Source organism: Bos mutus, chromosome 5 (assembly GCF_027580195.1).
Source record: "Bos mutus isolate GX-2022 chromosome 5, NWIPB_WYAK_1.1, whole genome shotgun sequence".
NCBI lineage: Eukaryota > Metazoa > Chordata > Mammalia > Artiodactyla > Bovidae > Bos > Bos mutus.
The window spans coordinates 61,192,608-61,211,996 of record NC_091621.1 but is presented as its reverse complement, the minus strand read 5'-3'; the positions used below and the strand labels follow the sequence as shown (position 1 = coordinate 61,211,996).

The 19,389-nt window shown below is 38.3% G+C and overlaps 2 protein-coding genes across 6 annotated transcripts in view; one reads left to right on the top strand and one right to left on the bottom strand.

Moving 5' to 3' along the window:
- Positions 1 to 19,389, bottom strand: part of PPFIA2 (PTPRF interacting protein alpha 2) — a 503,973-nt gene that overhangs the window by 381,994 nt on the left and 102,590 nt on the right. The window lies entirely within an intron of this gene.
- LOC138987839 (translation machinery-associated protein 7) lies at positions 15,804 to 16,194 on the top strand. Its single transcript, XM_070370010.1, has one exon. It carries the CDS (start codon positions 15,840 to 15,842, stop codon positions 16,032 to 16,034), a length of 195 nt encoding a protein of 64 aa, XP_070226111.1. The 5' UTR covers positions 15,804 to 15,839; the 3' UTR covers positions 16,035 to 16,194.

Here is a 19,389-nt window from a genome sequence, read left to right as displayed (position 1 = left end):
GCCAGGGAATAATCAGTTAATTCTTTAAAAAAAATGTTTTGCTTTGCTTATACTCTATATTAAATATTTCTACTTTATTAATTTTTGTTGCTAGATTCATTTTTACCCCAGTCCAGTACTCTTGCCTGGAAAATCCCTTGGACAGAGGAGCCTGGTGGGCTGCAGTCCATGGGGTCGCTAAGAGTCGGACACGACTGAGCGACTTCACTTTCACTTTTCACTTTCCTGCATTGGAGAAGGAAATGGCAACCCACTCCAGTGTTCTTGGCTGGAGAATCCCAGGGATGGGGGAGCCTGGTGGGCTGCCGTCTATAGGGTCGCACAGAGTCGGACACGACTGAAGCGACTTAGCAGCAGCAGCAGTAGCAGCAGCTTCATTTTTGCCTTCTTTCTCTATACCCTAGGTTTTACTTGCTGTTTTACTTCTAGTTTCTTGATATAATGCTTGGATCATTGATTTGGGGCCTTAATCTTTTCTAATCTATATTAATGATATAAATATGTCTTTAAGTGGCACTGCTGCTGCTAAGTCACTTCAGTCATGTCCGACTCTGTGCGACCCCATAGACGGCAGCCCACCCGGCTCCCCCGTCCCTGGGATTCTCCAGGCAAGAACACTGGAGTGGGTTGCCATTTCCTTCTCCAATGCACGAAAGTGAAAAGTGAAAGTGAAGTCGCTCAGTCGTGTCTGACTCTTAGCGACCCCATGGACTGCAGCCTACCAGGCTCCTCCATCCATGGGATTTTCCAGGCAAGAGTACTGGACTGGGGTGACACTAACTTCATCCTAAGATTTTTCAGTATGTAGTAGTCCAATATCACTGAATTCAACATTTTTTTTCTTATTTTTACTTTGAATTTTCTGACCATGAGTTAATTAAAAATATAAAGCATACTTTCCAAAAACTTATGTACTTCCTATTTATCACTTTTAACTTCATTTTTATATTTCTAGTGTAATTCTGATAGTATAAAAGAACATACTTTGTATGATTTCATGTCTTCAAAATTTTTTGAACTTTCTGTAGGACCCATATTTGTTCAGTTTGGGGAAATAAAATGCAAAATTCTTTATACATTACTGAGGAAAAGTTTATCACATTGATCAAATTATCATTATCTTTACAGTTTTTATCTTCTTGTTCAGTCAGGTATTGAAAGAATTATTGAAATGTTCCACCATGACAGAGGACATTTTTATTCTCCTTTTATTTCTGCTAATTTTTGTTTTCTATATATTTTAAGTGTTTGTTATCATGTACATAAACATTTAAAATTTCTATCTTCCTGGTATACCATTTTTTTATATTTAAGTTTCTCTTTTTATATTTAGTATTTCTTTATAAAAGACTACACTTTCTGGTATTCATGTAGTTATACCTGCTTTATTTTGTCACCTCATTTTCTATGGTATGCCTTTTCTATCATTTTGGTTTCAACCTTCATTTCTATATTTTAGAATTCTTTTACAAACTACATATACTTTAAAAACTTTTTTCTGACAATCTTTATTTCACATTGACTATTTTTCACTTATATTTAATGTAATTACTTACATACATTTACTTAAAAGTTAGAATAATGATCTTGTTTGCAATGTCAAACTTTAATGAATTATCTGGGCTTTTAGAGAATGGTCATACGAATTTAATGAAACTTAGTGTTTCTAGATATGAATACTAAGATTTTAAATTCTCTTTTTTTTTTTTTTGCAAAAAGTGTTGTTCCTAGAAGAAAAAATAGTCAGTTGTGGATTACTCATTTTAATCTATGATGAAGAAAAGGAAAAACAGAAGAAAAATTAGCATTACCACAAAACTTTCCACCATACTCCAATAAGAATATAAAATATTCCTATGAGTAAAACAAAAGAATATCTGGAGAATGTATTATGTAGACAACAGATAATTTTGCAAATTTCAGGGAAGCTTGATGAATGTTTTTGGACAAATATTAAATTTTTAATATTATAACTCTTCTATTTTTCCTATGAAGTGAAAGTGAAAGTTGCTTAGTTGTGTCCAACTCCTTGTGAATCCAAGGACTATAAAGTCCATGAAATTCTTCAGGCCAGAATACTGGAGTGGGTAGCCTTTCCCTTCCCCAGGGGATCTTCCCAACCCAGGGATGGAACCCAGGTCTCCCAAATTGTGGGCAGATTCTTTACCAGGTGAGCCACAAGGGAAGCCCAGAAATAGTGGAGTGGGTAACCTATCCCTTCTCCAGTGGACCTTCCTGACCCAGGAATCAAACTGGGGTCTCCTGCATTGCAGGAGGATTCTTTACCAGCTGAGCTATCAGGGAAGTCCATTTCCCCCCCATAATACTTATAACTTTATAATTATATACCAATAACTTCATATATCTTTACAAAAACAATTTAATAGCCTATCATACATCTCTGAGGCAGATTCCTATTATGTGGTGTTCTTAACACAACACAGATTTTATTTGAAAAGTAAGAATTCTGTATAATATTAACTTTATTATGAACATATAATCAGATTCCTTTTTAAAGTGCCTTTGGTGGTTGCAACTAATGTTAAGTGAAAAATAAGCATATGCATGTAATTTCAGCATTTACATTTTGCTTATTCATGTTTCCGTGAGTGTTCATTTGAAAAAGATAATCTTTACTGGGAAGTAGCTAGAGTAAGTTGCTTTCCTTCCAGATGAGTATTCTTTCACATAGAGGCACAAGTTCCTACACAGGACCAGAAGACAAGGAAGCTTTATGCTGCCTCCTCTGGAAGCCCAATAAGGAAAAAGGGGAGCCACGAGTTTGCAGTTTCTAACCCCGCTAAGTTTTGATGAATACTAATGGTAGAAATATTGTCACCCTGATTATTTAACTTATGTACAGAGTACATCATGAGAAAAGCTGGGCTGGAAGAAGCACAAGCTGGAATCAAGATTGCTGGGATAAATATCAATAACCTCAGATATGCAGATGACACCACCCTTATGACAGAAAGTGAAGAGGAACTAAAGAGCTTCTTGATGAAAGTGAAAGAGGAAAGTGAAAAAGTTGGCTTAAAGCTCAACATTCAGAAAACGAAGATCATGGCATCTGGTCCCATCACTTCATGGGAAATAGATGGGGAAACAGTGGTAGACTTAATTTTTTTGGGCTCCAAAATCACTGCAGGTGGTGACTGCAGCCATGAAATTAAAAGATGCTTACTCCTTGGAAGGAAAGTTATGACCAACCTAGACACCATATTCAAAAGCAGAGACATTACTTTGCCAACAAAGGTCCATCTAGTCAAGGCTATGGTTTTCCCGTGGTCATGTATGGATGTGAGAGTTGGACTGTGAAGAAAGCTGAGCGCCGAAGAATTGATGCTTTTGAACTGTGGTGTTGGAGAAGACTCTTGAGAGTCCCTTGGACTGCAAGGAGATCCAACCAGTCCATTCTAAAGGAGACCAGTCCTGGGTGTTCATTGGAAGGACTGATGCTAAAGCTGAAACTCCAATACTTTGCCCACCTAATGTGAAGAGTTGACTCATTGGAAAAGACTCTGATGCTGGGAGGGATTGGGGACAGGAGGAGAGGGGGACGACAGAGGATGAGATGGCTGGATGGCATCACCGACTCAATGGACATGAGTTTCAGTAAACTCTGGGAGTTGGAGATGGACAGGGAGGCCTGGCGTGCTGCGATTCATGGGGTCGCAAAGAGTTGGACACGACTGAGTGACTGTACTGAACTGAACTGAATGGTAGAAAAGGGAAAATCCTCAGAAAATGAGCTCATTTCTCATTTTCCCAGAGGAGGTGGAGTATCACCTCATTGGGATCCCTGGGAGAGCAGCAGCAGCAGCCCTAAATCTGTGCAAATCCTATTGTCTCAGGTTATATGAAATGGCCCACCAGACCTCCTTTTAAGAAAGCCAGCTGTGTGCAGTCATGGGCTTCCCTGATAGCTCAGTTGGTAAAGAATCCACCTGTAATGCAGGAGACCCCAATTTGATTCCTGGGTTGGAAAGACCCCTGGAGAAGGGAAAGGCTACCCTCTCAGTATTCTGGCCTGGAGAATTCCATGGACTACAGTCCATGAGGTCACAAAGAGTCAGACACAACCTAGTGACTTTCACTTTCACTGTTTGCAGTTATGACTCTTCTATTAGAGAAGAGCCAAACAACCCTTGGCCTGAAGCCTAATCTCATTGAGGCCGAACAGGTGTTTAGCCCCATTAAGCTGCACAGGCACATGGAGGGTGTCTGGGGTTTCCTAAAAAATAAAAACAGTTAAAAAATACCCCAGACCCCTTAAATCTTATATTCTAAGCTTAAGTAATTACATTTAAACTGATATACTGTATATAGTCAGTTTTATGAGTTGCCGAAGTCTACAGAATTGAACTATTTTTGGATACAAGAGAAAGACAGACCCTTAATTCCTTCCATCCAAAATAAAGGTTTTAATTAAATGCAAATTAGATCTTCAAGATTTGGTTCAACATTCACCTCTCAAAATAAGTCTTACAAAAAGTAAAAATAAAATCCCCCAAACACACTTACCATGGTTCTTTCCATTTAAAAGAAAAGCAATTATTTATCTATGTACCATTTTTACACTTATCAATCATGTTTTAAAAAGAAACAACTGCTAACCAGTTAAAGTACAAAAATCTATAGAGCTTAATTAGTATCTTTCATTTCTTCTCAAGTGCTGAGAATAGTATTGCACACATAATAGGCATTACAAATATGTTTCCTAAATAAAACTTTATTTTTATTTTATATGTTTCACATTTTAATGAGCAGTTACATGCATAAAGCTGTATTCATCCATCTGTCTTTTCAGATAAACATCCTAAATTATAAGCATCTTTGATCAAGAATAAAAATAGTTCCACTTTATTATGTGGGATAAGAACAGTCTAATTAGAAACCAGCCCCTTGTTTAGTCAAGAAACTAAAAAAGATCCCATTTTTTGTAGGGTGAAATATATATTAAAATGTATATATATATAAATATGTATGTATATACACAGTTAAATGTGTGTATATATATATAAATATACATATATAAATAAATTCCTGTATAATAAAAATAAAGAGAAAGAGAAAAGCAACTAGGGAAATAACATAATACATGTACAATATCTATAATTGAAAGTATATTACTATTTTTGACAGAATTATTATATAGCTTTTAAGGAACAAAGATAAGTAAATGAAAATGATTCATATTAAGCTTTATATGATCAGAAAACTGAGTATATATTAATATATAGTTCAATGTTTTATTATTAACAAAAATAATATATTTTGCAATAATGCAAGTTCCTAATTTATTTTACTATGTCCTTTTTCATTAACATGTTGCTTTTGCCTCATATATCACATTGCTCCCTTTTGCCTAAATTTCAAGTACTATATCTTTATTTTTATAGATTGATAAGAAATTAATAGTAAGTTACATGACCCTTATTTCTAATAAATTGTTTTATTACTCTCAGCTTCTCATATAATTTCACCTGTAATAGAAAAACCATTTCTAAAATGTCTCTTATCCTATTAAAACACCAGTGAAGCAATATCCTGAGAGATCTCAAAAAAAAAAATGCCTCCACATTCAGTGTTATTCTAATGCAACCTTTGGATGTTAGTCTATAATTCATATCTTTTTTGCTCCCTTTCATATTTAAGATGATTCAAATCTTTGAATACAGGGAACCATGTTCAAAGGTACCCTCTAATTAATTAGTGTTGAAATACATATATTTAAATTGGTCTAATCAATAAAGCATTAATAAACAGGAAAATACCTAACATGTAAATCTTCTGGTATTATTTACACTGAGCATTACATTTCTCTCATGATAAAATCCCTGTATATGAGCTTTCATTATTGTTGCTACATATTTATGACACTAATAGTTTAAGTACCTATTCTGACTAGCTAAAATATTAATAAATTAAATAGTTAAAATGAAGTTATTGACTTCTTCCTTTCCTATCCCTTATCCATATTTGCATAGAGGAAGCAAACATCTGATTCAGTTGTTATGTGTATCTCCAAACTCTAAGGGATACACATTAATTTTTTTCCCCCTTGCCTTATATCCCACGGAATTGCCTGCTGATGTAGCTGCTGAATAAATATCCAAAGAGAGATAGCACTGCTTTCTTCCACGAGTCATTGCTCTGGGTCCATTCTCATTTGGCTTAGGAGAAGCACACCCTTCTCTTTATCATGAGAGTTAAAACTCTGCACCAATTCTTACCAGCTGAAATTCTGCTAATAAGTCCTGTCTGGTCACCACTTAGAGAGGCTAAAGGTGGTGATTCACAGTGGCAGTACTGACACTACTGTAATTATTAATTAACAAGTCTATGGTGAGTATGGTCTTCCTTGGTGGCTCAATGGTAAAGAAACTGCCTACAGTGCAGGAGGCCCAGGTTACATCCTTGGGTCAGGAAGATGTGGAGAAAGAAATGGCAACCTACTCCAGCATTCTTGCCTGGGAAATCCTATGGACAGAGGAGCCTGGTGGGCTACAGTCTATGGGGTCACGACTTAGTGACTGAGCACGCACGCGTGCTGAGTATGTCTAGCACTACTCCATACAATGTGGAGATACTTACCACCAATGACACTATGCTCTGAGGCCCTAAGTATAACTTTAAACCACCAATGAAAGTTCCATTTCTTTCTTTTACTCTCTTATTTATTGAAAATTTTCAGTACCTGATTCACATTAATTCTGTCTGAAGACCTACTAGATTCTTCTTCATTCATTTGTTCACTGAAGTGTATAGTTATAAACCAGACAGAATTTTCTGCTTTCAAAGGGATTATATTTAGTGATATTAAATGAGACAAATAAGATATTCAGTATCCAAATATATCCTTATGCTTTGGCATTGCCATTGTGTTTCCCAATGGTCAATATTTGAAGTTACCCTTGAGTCCTTAATCTTTTCCCACTGGAAGATTCTACTAATACTGCCTTTGTAAGGTTTTTATTCTCTACTATTTTAATTCCTGCTACCACTAACATATTGTGAAGTACACTCATGTAATCTGATTCCAGAATTATTATAACAGGCTCAATCCCTTTCACCATGCAGTATTCTGCTAGAGTTATTACATTAAGCACACAAATATGATCATATATATCATGTGTCTGAGTTGTGTTCTTATTCATTCAGCAAATATACATTGATGCAGTCATATGACCGGTATTCTTCCAGATCTTTGCAATATAATAGTGAACAAATGAGACAGTCTCTAACTACACGGAGCTTTTATTATAATTCAGTTCAGTTCAACTCAGTTCAGTTGCTTGGTCGTGTCCGACTCTTTGCAACCCCATGAATCACAGCACGCCAGGCCTCCCTGTCCATCACCAACCCCCAGAGTTCACTGAGACTCACGTCCATCGAGTCGGTGATGCCATCCAGCCATCTCATCCTCTGTCGTCCCCTTCTCCTCCTGCCCCCAATCCTTCCCAGCATCAGAGTCTTTTCCAATGAGTCAACTCTTCGCATGAGGTGGCCAAAGTACTGGAGTTTCAGCTTTAGCATCATTCCTTCCAAAGAACACCCAGGACTGATCTCCTTTAGAATGGACTGGTTGGATCTCCTTGCAGTCCAAGGGACTCTCAAGAGTCTTCTCCAACACCACAGTTCAAAAGCATCAATTCTTCGGCGCTCAGCTTTCTTCACAGTCCAACTCTCGCATCCATACATGACCACAAGAAAAACCATAGCCTTGACTAGATGGACCTTTGTTGGCAAAGTAATGTCTCTGCTTTTCAATATGACATCTAGGTTGGTCATAACTTTCCTTCCAAGGAGTAAGCATCTTTTAATTTCATGGCTGCAGTCACCATCTTCAGTGATTTTGGAGCCCCCAAAAATAAAGTCTGACACTGTTTCCACTGTTTCCCCATCTATTTCCCATGAAGTGATGGGACCAGATGCCATGATCTTCGTTTTCTGAATGTTGAGCTTTAAGCCAACTTTTTCACTCTCCTCTTTCACCCTCATCAAGAGGCCCTTTAGTTCCTCTTCACTTTCTGCCATAAGGGTGGTGTCATCTGCGTATCTGAGGTTATTGATATTTCTCCCAGCAAGAAAACAAACAATAAGCACATAGGAGCAGAGAAAAGAATATTAGATGATCTCTCTGATAAAGTAGCTTTTGAACAGAGACCTAAAGAAAGTGAGGGAGTAGGCCTAGCAGGTATCTGTGGAAACATCACGGTAAGCAGAAGGAATAATGGCAACAGCATGCCCTTGTAAAGGGCTAGAAACTCGTTGGTGCCATCAGAGTGGAATGAACTATGGAAAGGAAGCTACGACTTGAGTTCCTAGAGACTTTGTAAGGAGAGAAGTCATGAAGGGTCTTAGAAACTACCCCACGGGCTTTGGGAATTTTATTCTGATGGGAAGCCAACAATGATTTAAGCCCTGATGTAACACGAGTTGACATATTCTAAGAAATTTATCTTGCTTCGTTCGCTGAGAAAGGATATATGAGAAAGTATGGTGATTCATACCAGGGCAGTAATTTTGTAGGGGTGGTGAAAATTGGTTAAATTATGAATAAATTATGAAGACAAAACCTACAGGATGACTCTAAGGTTTTGACTTTTGGAAATAGTGGTATGAAATAGACATTTATTTTTAGGGGTAAAATGCAGATTTGTGGAAACTGACAGAGAAGACCAGAAGCTCCAGTTTTTAATCCATTATGCTTTAAATTTCTATTGGATATAAAAATAGGTATGTCAAATATTTAGTTGGATTATACAAGTCTGAAGTTCAGGGAAGTGATCAGTCTAGAGCTGTAAATTATTCAATTATCAGTGTCTAGATGGCACTTAAACTGTAAAATAGGTTAGGATTATCAAGGGAGTAAATATGGGTAAAAAAGATTGCAGGGTCCACATAAATAATCCATCAAACTGGCTTCTCAGTTCCTTGATGTCATCAGTTCCAATGAACTTCATGCCCTCTATACTTCATCTATTTCCATGACCACAATCTGGATCTTACCAGCACCTGGGAATGTTTTGGTCTTATAGTGCTTAAATCAAGCATCCTACTCTCTTGTAACACCTTACCCTCACTGTACTGGTTTCTCAACTTATTGAGATCCTTTCCTATATTCACTGCAATTCTTACTCAGCTTAGACTTTATGATATTCTTGCTAATGCTTTCAATTACCTTGCTTCATTGGTCTTCCACAGTAATTGCCTGTCAGAACAACAATCTGAAATCAAAATAACTGCAGGCATTCCCCTGTCCCATACTTGAGCTACAGAGCACTGTTGAAGCAAAAGCAAACACAGCTTTACATATTTATAACCAGTACAAATTCACTACCTACAACAAGCAGACCCTAACACTTTCCACTAATCCATCTATGGTTTGCATAGTTCTTCTGCAATCCACAAAGGCTAAATATATCTTCTCTATGTTCTTGAACTATCTTAACTCATCATCTCCCCACCACTGTCAGCTAATTAGCTCTTTTTTACAATGTGGGGAAAATAGAAGCCATTCAATGGAAACTATCTCAGCTTTATAAGAGCCCCCCGCCCCACCCCACCCCACGCCAAAAAAAAATGTTTGCATCAGTTTCCATAATTTTTTCTACCCTTATTTCACATTTGAACTGATATTGCTCTTTCTATATAGCATGCCCTGGAGTCCATCTTATTCTGCTTCATCCAGTGACCTATTAATTTCTCTTGTCTCAAAAACTCTTTTCCCTCTCTATGAGCTTTCTATGGGCTTCAACACACTCAAATTTTCTCTCCTTAAAACAATTTCTCAAGCTCATCTCTAATGTTGGCTATTATTTCTTTTCACTTCCTTCATAATTAAACTCTTTGCAATTATTTCCTTAACAGCAGAATCCAATTCTTATCTTCCTATTGTTCAATTCAGTTCACTTGCTCAGTCGTGTCCAACTCGTTGGACCTCAAGAACTGCAGCACGCCAGGCCTCTGTCCATCACCAACTCCTGGAGTTCACCAAACTCATGTGCATTGAATCAGTGATGCCATCCAGCCATCCCCAGTCCTCCCCTTCTCCTCCTGCCCTCAATCTTTCCCAGCATCAGGGTCTTTTCAAATGAGTCAGCTCTTTGCATCAGAAGGCCAAAGTACTGGAGTTTAAGTTTCAACATCAGTCCTTCCAAAGAACACCCAGGACTGATCTTCTTTAGAATGGACTGGTTGGATCCCCTAGCAGTCCAAGGGACTCTCAAGAGTCTTCTCCAACACCAGAGTTTAAAAGCATCGATACTTTGGTGCTCAGCTTTCTTTATAGTCCAACTCTCACATTCATACATGACTACTGGAAAAACCATAGACTTGACTAGATGGACTTTTGTTGACAAAGTAATATCTCTGCTTTTTAATATGCTGTCTAGATTGGTCATAACTTTCAATCCAAGGGGTAAGCGTCTTTTAATTTCATGGCTGCAATCACCATCTGCAGTGACTCTGGAGCCCCCAAAATAAAGTCAGCCACTGTTTCCCCATCTATTTGCCATGAAATGATGGGACCAGATGCCATGATCTTCGTTTTCTGAATGTTGAGCTTTAAGCCAACTTTTTCACTCTCCTCTTTCACTTTCATCAAGAGTCTCTTTAGTTCTTCTTCACTTTCTGCCATAAGGGTGGTGTCATCTGCATATCTGAGGTTATTGATATTTCTCCCAGCAATCTTGATTCCAGCTTGTGCTTCTTCCAGCCCAGCATTTCTCATGATGTATTCTGCGTATAAGTTAAATAAGCAGGGTGACAATATACAGCCTTGACGTACTCCTTTTCCTATTTGGAACCAATCTGTTGTTCCATCGGAGAAGGCAATGGCACCCCACTCCAGTACTCTTGCCTGTTAAATCCCCTGGATGGAGGAGCCTGGTAGGCTGCAGTCCATGAGGTCGCTAAGAGTCGGACACGACTGAGTGACTTCACTTTCACTTTTCACTTTCATGCATTGGAGAAGGAAATGGCAACCCACTCCAGTGTTCTTGCCTGGAGAATCCCAGGGACAGGGGAGCCTGGTAGGAGGCCATCTATGGGGTCGCACAGAGTTGGACACGACTGAGGCAACTTAGTAGCAGCAGCAGCAGCAGCAGCAGCAGCTATTGTTCCATGTCCAGTTCTTCTTTTCTTTTTTTACTTTACAATATTTTATTTGTTTTGCCACACATTAACATGAATCTGCCATGGGTGTACATGTGTTCCCCATCCTGAACCCCCTTCCCACCTCCCTCCCGAAATCATCCCTCAGGGTCATCCCAGTGCACCAGCCCCAAGCATCCTATATCATGCACCAAACCTGGCCATGTCCAGTTCTAACTGTTGCTTCCTGACCTGCATATAGGCTTCTTAAGAGGCAGGTCAGGTGGTCTGGTATTCCCGTCTCTTTCAGAATTTTCCACAGTTTATTGTGATCCACACAGTCAAAGACTTTGGCATAGTCAATAAAGCAGAAATAGTTGTTTTTCTGGAACTCTCTTGCTTTTTCAATTATCCAGCAGATGTTGGCAATTTGATCTCTGGTTCCTCTGCCTTTTCTAAATCCAGCTTGAACATCTGGAAGTTCACAGTTCAGGTACTGTTGAAGCCTGGTTTGGAGAATTTTGAGCATTACTTTCTAGCGTGTGAGATGAGTGCAGTTGTTTGGTAGTTTGAGCATTCCTTGGCATTGCCTTTCTTTGGGATTGGAATGAAAACTGACCTTTTCTAGTCCTGTGGCAACTGCTGACTTACTGTCAGCCAAATTTGCTGGCATACTGAGCGTGGCATTTTCATAGCATCATCTTTTAGGATTTGAAACAGTTCAACTGGAATGCCATAACCTCCACTAGCTTTGTTCGTAGTGATGCTTTCGAGGGCCCACTTGACTTCACATCACAGGACGTCTGGCTCTAGGTGAGTGATCACACCATTGTGATTATCTGGGTCATAAAGATCTTTTTTGTACAGTTCTTCTGAGTATTCTTGCCACCTCTTCTTAATATCTTCTGCTTCTGTTAGGTCTGTACCATTTCTGTCCTTTATTGAGCCCATCTTTACATGAAATGTTCCTTTGGTATCTCTAATTTTCTTGAAATTATGAATTTTGAATTATGAAATCTTGAATTTTCTTGAAAAGATCTCTAGTCTTTCCCAGTCTATTGTTTTCCTCTATTTCTTTGCACTGATCACTGAGGAAGGCTTTCTTATCTCTCTTTGCTATTCTTTGGAACTCTGCATTGAGATACTTATATCTTTCCTTTTCTCCTTTGCTTTCCAGTTCTGTTCTTTTCACAGCTATTTGTAAGGCCTCCTCAGACACCCATATTGCCTTTTTGCATTTCTTTTTCTTGGGGATGGTCTTGATCCCTGTCTCCCGTACAATGTCAGGAACCTCCATCCATAGTTCATCAGGCACTCTGTCAGATCTAGTCCCTTAAAATCTATTTCTCACTTCCACTGTATAATCATAAGGGATTAGATTTAGGTCATACCTGAATGGTCTAGTGGTTTTCCCTACTTTCCTCAATTTAGGTCTGAATTTGGCAATAAGGAGTTCACGATCTGAGCCACAGTCAGCTCCCGGTCTTGTTTTTGCTGACTGTATAGAGCTTCTCTATCTTTGGCTGCAAAGAATATAATCAATCTGATTTTGGTGTTGACCATCTGGTGATGTCCATGTGTAGAGTCTTCTCTTGTGTTGTTGGAAGAGGGTGTTTGCTATGACCAGTGCATTCTCTTGGCAAAACTCTATTAGCCTTTGCCCTGCTTCATTCTGTACTCCAAAGCCAAATTTGCCTGTTCCTCCAGGTGTTTCTTGACTTCCTACTTTTGCATTCCAGTCCTCTATAATGCAAAGGACATCTTTTTTGTGTGTTAGTTCTATAAGGTCTTATAGGTCTTCATAGAACCATTCAACTTCAGCTTCTTCAGCGTTACTGGTCGGGGCATAGACTGGATTACTGTGATATTGAATGGTTTGCCTTGGAAATGAACTAGATCCTACTTGAGTTACTCCACTATAATTACTCTCACCTAGAACACTTTTTCGGAGAAGGCATTGGCAACCCACTCCAGTATTCTTGCCTGGAAAATCCTATAGATGGAGGAGCCTGGTAGGTTGCAGTCCATGGGGTTGTGAAGAGTTGGACACGACTGAGTGACTTCACTTTCACTTTTCACTTTCATGCATTGGAGAAGGAAATGGCAACCCACTCCAGTGTTCTTGCCTGAAGGGGCAGTGGAGCCTGGTGGGCTGCTGTCTATGGGGTCACACAGAGTCGGACACGAATGCAGCGACTTAGCAGCAGCAGCAGCAGCAGCAGAACACCTTTCGGGCTCCCCTGGTGTCTCAGTAGTAAAGAATCCACCCACCGATGCAGGAGAAAGAGATTTGATTCCTGGGTCAGAAAGATCCCCTAGAAAAGGACATGGCAACCCACTTTAGTATTCTTGCTTGGGAAATCCTATGGACAGCGGGGCCTAGCGGCTACAGTCTATGGGGTTAGACAAGAAGAGAAGAATAGTTGGACAAGATTTAGCAGCTAAATAGCAGACCACCCTTTATCCTCTTATTGCTAATTTTTAATGGGGCACTCTGTTTTTGAACTCTTTTTTTTTTTTTTCCCAGAGAGGTTCTTTTATTTATTTATTTTTTAATTTTTAAATTTTATTTTTTAACTTTACAATATTGTATTGGTTTTGCCATATATCAACATGACTCTGCCACAGGTATACACATGTTCCCCATCCTGTACCCTCTCAACATCATGAATCTGCTAAAAATCCTTTTCGCCAGCCTCTTGTGACCTTGACATGCATAACTGCACATTTTTCTGGTATTCTTTCCTTGTAATCATCTCTGTTTTTTCTTTTTTTCTTCCTCTTACCTTTACTTTTCCTCTGACCTCTAAATACTTTTCTTACTCAGGGCTTTATTCTGAATTCTCTTATCTTCTCTTTAAGAATACATTTTTTAAGTACTGATGAACCTATCTGCAAGGAAGCAATGATGATATAGATGTAGAGAACATACTTGTGGACACAGTAGGGGAAGGAGACGATTGGACTTGAGAAAGAAGTACACATATACACTACCATGTGGAAAACGGACAACTCTTGAGAAGGGGCTGGGCTACATAACACAGGGAGCCCAGCCTGATACTCTGTGATGACCTAGAGGAGTGGGTCAGGGGGAGGGGAGGGAGGCTCGAGATGGAGGGGATAAATATATTATTATGACTGATTTGAATTGCTGTATGCTAGAAACCAAAACATCATTGTAAAGCAATTTTCCTCCAATTAAAAATAAATTTTAAAAAGATGAATTTTGGTTATTAGTTCAAAAAAAAAAAGAATACATTTTTTGGAGAGATTTCATCAGCTCCAATATTTTGTCAACTATTTCACATGTTCTATTCTATTCAACTATTCTAACTTCTACATGTTCAAATCAGTGACTACAAATAATATCTGACCTTTAAATTCCAAAATCATTTATATATTCCCACCTCTGATACCTCAATTTAATGTATGAAAAACTGAACTCAGAATCCCCTCTCCAGAAATGCTCCACCCAGTAGGATTCTTGTCTCTATGTATGGTACCTTTATTCACTAAATTGCCAAATTAGAAAGTTCAAAATCTGCCTGAATGTTTCATTCTCATTCAGCCTGAAGTTTTATTCTCCTCCCTCCAACCAACCACCTATCCCTGTGTTCATCAAGTCCTTAATAGCTCATGAATCAGTTTATTCCCCTCCATTCTCACTGTCACTTGATAGGCTCAAACTAAAAATTTAATGTTTTAACAAAATAAAATGTTGACTTTCCCCTGAGATAGTGCCTCAATTAGTTTTATAATGTACTGGGACAAGACCAAAAAAAAAGTCACCATGATGATTTGTATCATCTGTCCTTGGGATGACAGTAAGAGCCTCTTTCAATGGCTTTCTTGCTTCAGCTTTTCTCTAAATCTCTCTTCAGTAGAGCCAGAAAATTGTTTCTAAAGGACAGAGCTGATTAAGTGACTCTCCTATTTAAAGACTTTCACGGGTCCTCATGTTCTTTAGTACAGAGCTCAATGTTTTTCCATGGAATTGCTTCCTCTTGCCCTGAGTTATCTTTTACCTTCTATCTCATCACCACCTACCATCCTCCAGCTTATTTCATACGCTGCTGCTGCTGCTGCTAAGTCACTTCAGTCATGTCTGACTCTGTGCGACCCCATAGATGGCAGCCCACCAGGCTCCCCCGTCCCTGGGATTCTCCAGGCAAGAACACTGGAGTGGGTTGCCATTTCCTTCTCCAATGCATGAAAGTGAAAAGTTAAAGTGAAGTCGCTCAGTCGTGTCCCACTCTTCACGACCCCATGGACTGCAGCCTACCAGGCTTCTCCGTCCATGGGATTTGCCAGGAAAGAGTACTGGAGTGGGGTTCCATTGCCCTAGCCACTCTATTTTTTAATTTTTCACTTACACATATAGTATTTCCTTATTTAAAATTCCATGCTTGACTTTTTTCAGTTGGAAAACTTCAACTCATTCTACAATTAGACTTTGTTTTCTTTTATTTGCCTTCTTTGATCCTCCAGCCACCTCTTACTCCCAACTTGGATTACATGATCGTCTTACTTACTTTCATTTCAACCTGTACTTACATTACATTGTAATTATTCTACCAACCTGTCTCTTTAACTATATTATAAGATGCTGAAAAAAGAAACTGTGAATTGCTTACCACAGTATTTCCAAAATCTAAGTAAACGTCTAGCACACAGCGTGCACTCGAATATACACTGAACCGCTTCCGGTGGCAGGGTCTGGGGAAGGGGCGGCAGGCACCATGTCGGGCCGTGAAGGTGGCAAGAAGAAGCCCCTGAAGCAGCCCAAGAAGGAAGCCAAGGAGATGGACGAGGAAGATAAGGCATTCAAGCAGAAGCAGAAAGAGGAGCAGAAGAAACTTGAGGAGCTAAAAGCAAAGGCCGCGGGGAAAGGCCCCCTGGCCACCGGTGGAATTAAGAAATCTGGCAAAAAGTAAGCTGTTCCTTGTGCCTGAGGCAATGATGACCCTTAGTTCCATTTCTATTTAAACACCTGGATTCCCTGCCGTAATATCTGTTGCCACCTATAGCTAGAATGAAGTGTTGTCTTGGAACCTATTGTACATTTAAGAATAAACTTTTGTAAGAAAAAAAAAATATACACTGAAATCTGACTAAACAAATAGGACATGAAAGTAAGTAATAAAGCAATAGAATGTTCAAGGTGAAAGAAATTAAATTAGATCACAATTCAAACTCACATTTTGCATTGCCTTATCTTTTGAAGCAAGTGATTAGAACATTGGTATTTTTTGAATAATCAAATTAAAATCAGTTTTGAAACTTTAAAATTTTAATGCTATTTACAATCTGAAAAATATATAACCTGATCTAAACAGCACCCTCAGGAAAATGAATTGGTTTTAAGTCCTGTGGCGTGTTTACTCAAATTACTAAGAACCATCAGGAAGACCATTAAAAAGAGAACAGAAAGTACAAAAATATGGAATGTACAATTCTGCTTCCACAGTGGGAAAAAAATTAATACAGATGGAGAATGTTCAGGACAGTGTGCATATCAAGCTAAGGATACAGATTAGATGGATAGTCACTTATTCACCATACTCTAGAAATAAAGAGAAGCAGTAGCATTTGAATAAAGGAAGCTTAGAAAAATTAAAACACTAAGTTGTGTAGGAAGCAAATGTATAGATCTTATTCCGCCAAGGTAACAAATAGAAAGAAACTAAGGGAGGAGCTGAATAGCCCCAGCAGCACTGCTGTTTAAGTCCTGGGTTAGGCAATGGCGTGGACTTAATTCAAACACTGGTCATAGCACTCTGAACTATCAGGACACTTTGACATTTGACCAGTGTGCTCAGAAATTTGTTTCACATAGTCTGTCTAGGGTTTCTCTCACATTATTCTTTATTAGATTTTGTCCATATTAATTCTTAAAAATAATCAGAAACAATAAGAAAGTGAATAGCCGGTTTATATCAGCATATAAATAGTAAGAGCATTTCTTAAACCAAATGACAAAGAGAAACTCCTCTCATTGTGTACGTTAGTCTGCTTAGCTCTGTATCACTAAACTTAACTTTTGTGGCCAAAGCTTAGCTACTAAATCTCCCCTGCAGACTTAGATGTACCGAGCTTTTGGGCCAAGGGGTGGCCAAAACCTCTGCCTCGTTGGCTCATGGGCTCAAAACAAGACAGAGATCTGTCATACTGCTGATTCTACATGGTCCTGCATAGCCTCAGCTCTCCAGATACAAGGTTCAGCTGGTGTAGCAGGTGAACCGTTTATGCTTTGTACCTGATTTTCAGCATCAAAATCCCCTTGGCCATCAGAAACCGAGTTGTTTAGACCTTACCCTTACCTTCCTATCGGCTGGCTTGAGGGCCTGACAATTTGATAATATGAGACATTCCTGACATCTAACATTTCACAAGTTTTTCACTTTTAATATTTAAAATTTAAAACAATATGGTGAAATGGTGTATTTAAAAAGCACTATTTAATTTAATAATGACATTTTAATGATCTATTTGTCTTCCCTTTATTTTATATGGGTGTGTCACTCAGTCATGTCTGACTGGGAGGAGGAAATGGCAACCCACTCCGGTATTCTTGCCTGGAGAATCCCAGGGATGGAGGAGCCTGGTGGGCTGCTGTCCATGGGGTCGCACAGAGTCGGACACGACTGAAGCAACTCAGCAGCAGCAGTAGCAGCAGCACATCTGACTCTCTGCAACCCCATGTACTGTAGCCTGCCAGGCTCCTCTATCCATGGAAATCTCCAGGCAAGAATACTGGAGTGGGTTGCCATTCCCTTCTCCAGGGGATCTTCCTGACCGAGGGATTGAATTTGGGTCTCCTGCATTGCAGGTAGATTCTTTACCATCTGAGCTATAACAGAAGCCCCAAGAATCCAGGAGTGGGTAGTCATTCCCTTCTTCAGGGGATCTTCCCAACCCAGGGATCAAACCTGGCTCTCCATGTTGCAGGCAGATTTTTTACTGTTAAGAAGTTTCCCTATGTCTATATGTGAATATATGCAATGTGCTTACACTAGAGGTTAATCTGTGGTCTAATTTTTGTGAATGAAAAATATATGCAGAATATAAAATATCTGATACAATTTTTCAAAGATAATTTTAAGTTAACATAATAGGCAATATTTTTCTCAATGATAGAAGACATTTTGTCTAAGATAATTGTGTGGTTTAGAAAAATCTGTAAGTTCTATATGAAGCAACAATGGTTGTCCAGTTTATGAATTTAAAAACATACTTCCCAAAATTTTTTCAGAAGAAAACCATTATAAAACATCTTGACTTGTTCCCTGAAAATAATGAATGAACCAGTCTCCTTTTCATTATTAGAATTACAACTGAGACTACTGAATTTTCAGAATACCTCCTTAACATTTAGAGTTAAAAATATCAATGCAAACTAAATTCCTAGAGTTACACAAATTTATTCTTACCAGATATGCAAATGTATAAACACATTTGCAAATTTGACAAAAACTTTTATATATGCTTGCTATATGAAAAAATGTAACATTCTCTTTTTCAATGCTTCAGAAATAATATTTATATCCATTCACAGAAAATTTTTCAAGCTTTAAATACACTCATACTTAAAGATGTATCTGGTATTTCTATTACACTGGTAAAGCTATTACTCCACAGCTATGCATTCCTGTGAGAGATCATTCATTCAACATTTTATATTACTCTGTTCAATGAGCAAAAATTATAAGACCTTGAATTTCTTACCAATGAAAATTTCAACACAGAATGGCTTTAGTAATACACGGTAAACATTTATTAAAAATACATAATTTTAGAAATGGATAATGAATAATAGTATTTAGAAAATCTATTATAAAGACCCTTTTTAAAGAAAGAAAAAAGTAATATGAAACTTCAAATGCACTTAGGTTATGTATGATTTAATCTGACTTTCAGTTTTCTACCCTGGGTGCAAAAACGGTATCTCAATTCAAAGTCTTAAATGACTGAAGCAACTGTAGACATTATTATCATTTCACCTTCATATCTGGACTACTTTTATAAGCTATATAGAATATTAAAAAGTGATTTTATTACATAGCTCTTGGTAATATGCTTTGGATATCTCTTTAACAGTGGGAAACAGTAAATATATGTACACTGTTAACACCCTAGATTGTCTAAGCTCTTAAATACAATGACATTTGTGTGATGAATTTCCACTCTACAAAATGTTATAAAATAAACACATCTTCATGGTAGGAGATGCCAAGAGAGAACCTCTGTCCTCATGATTTTATAAATTATGTCCAAAGAGAAGACAAACAT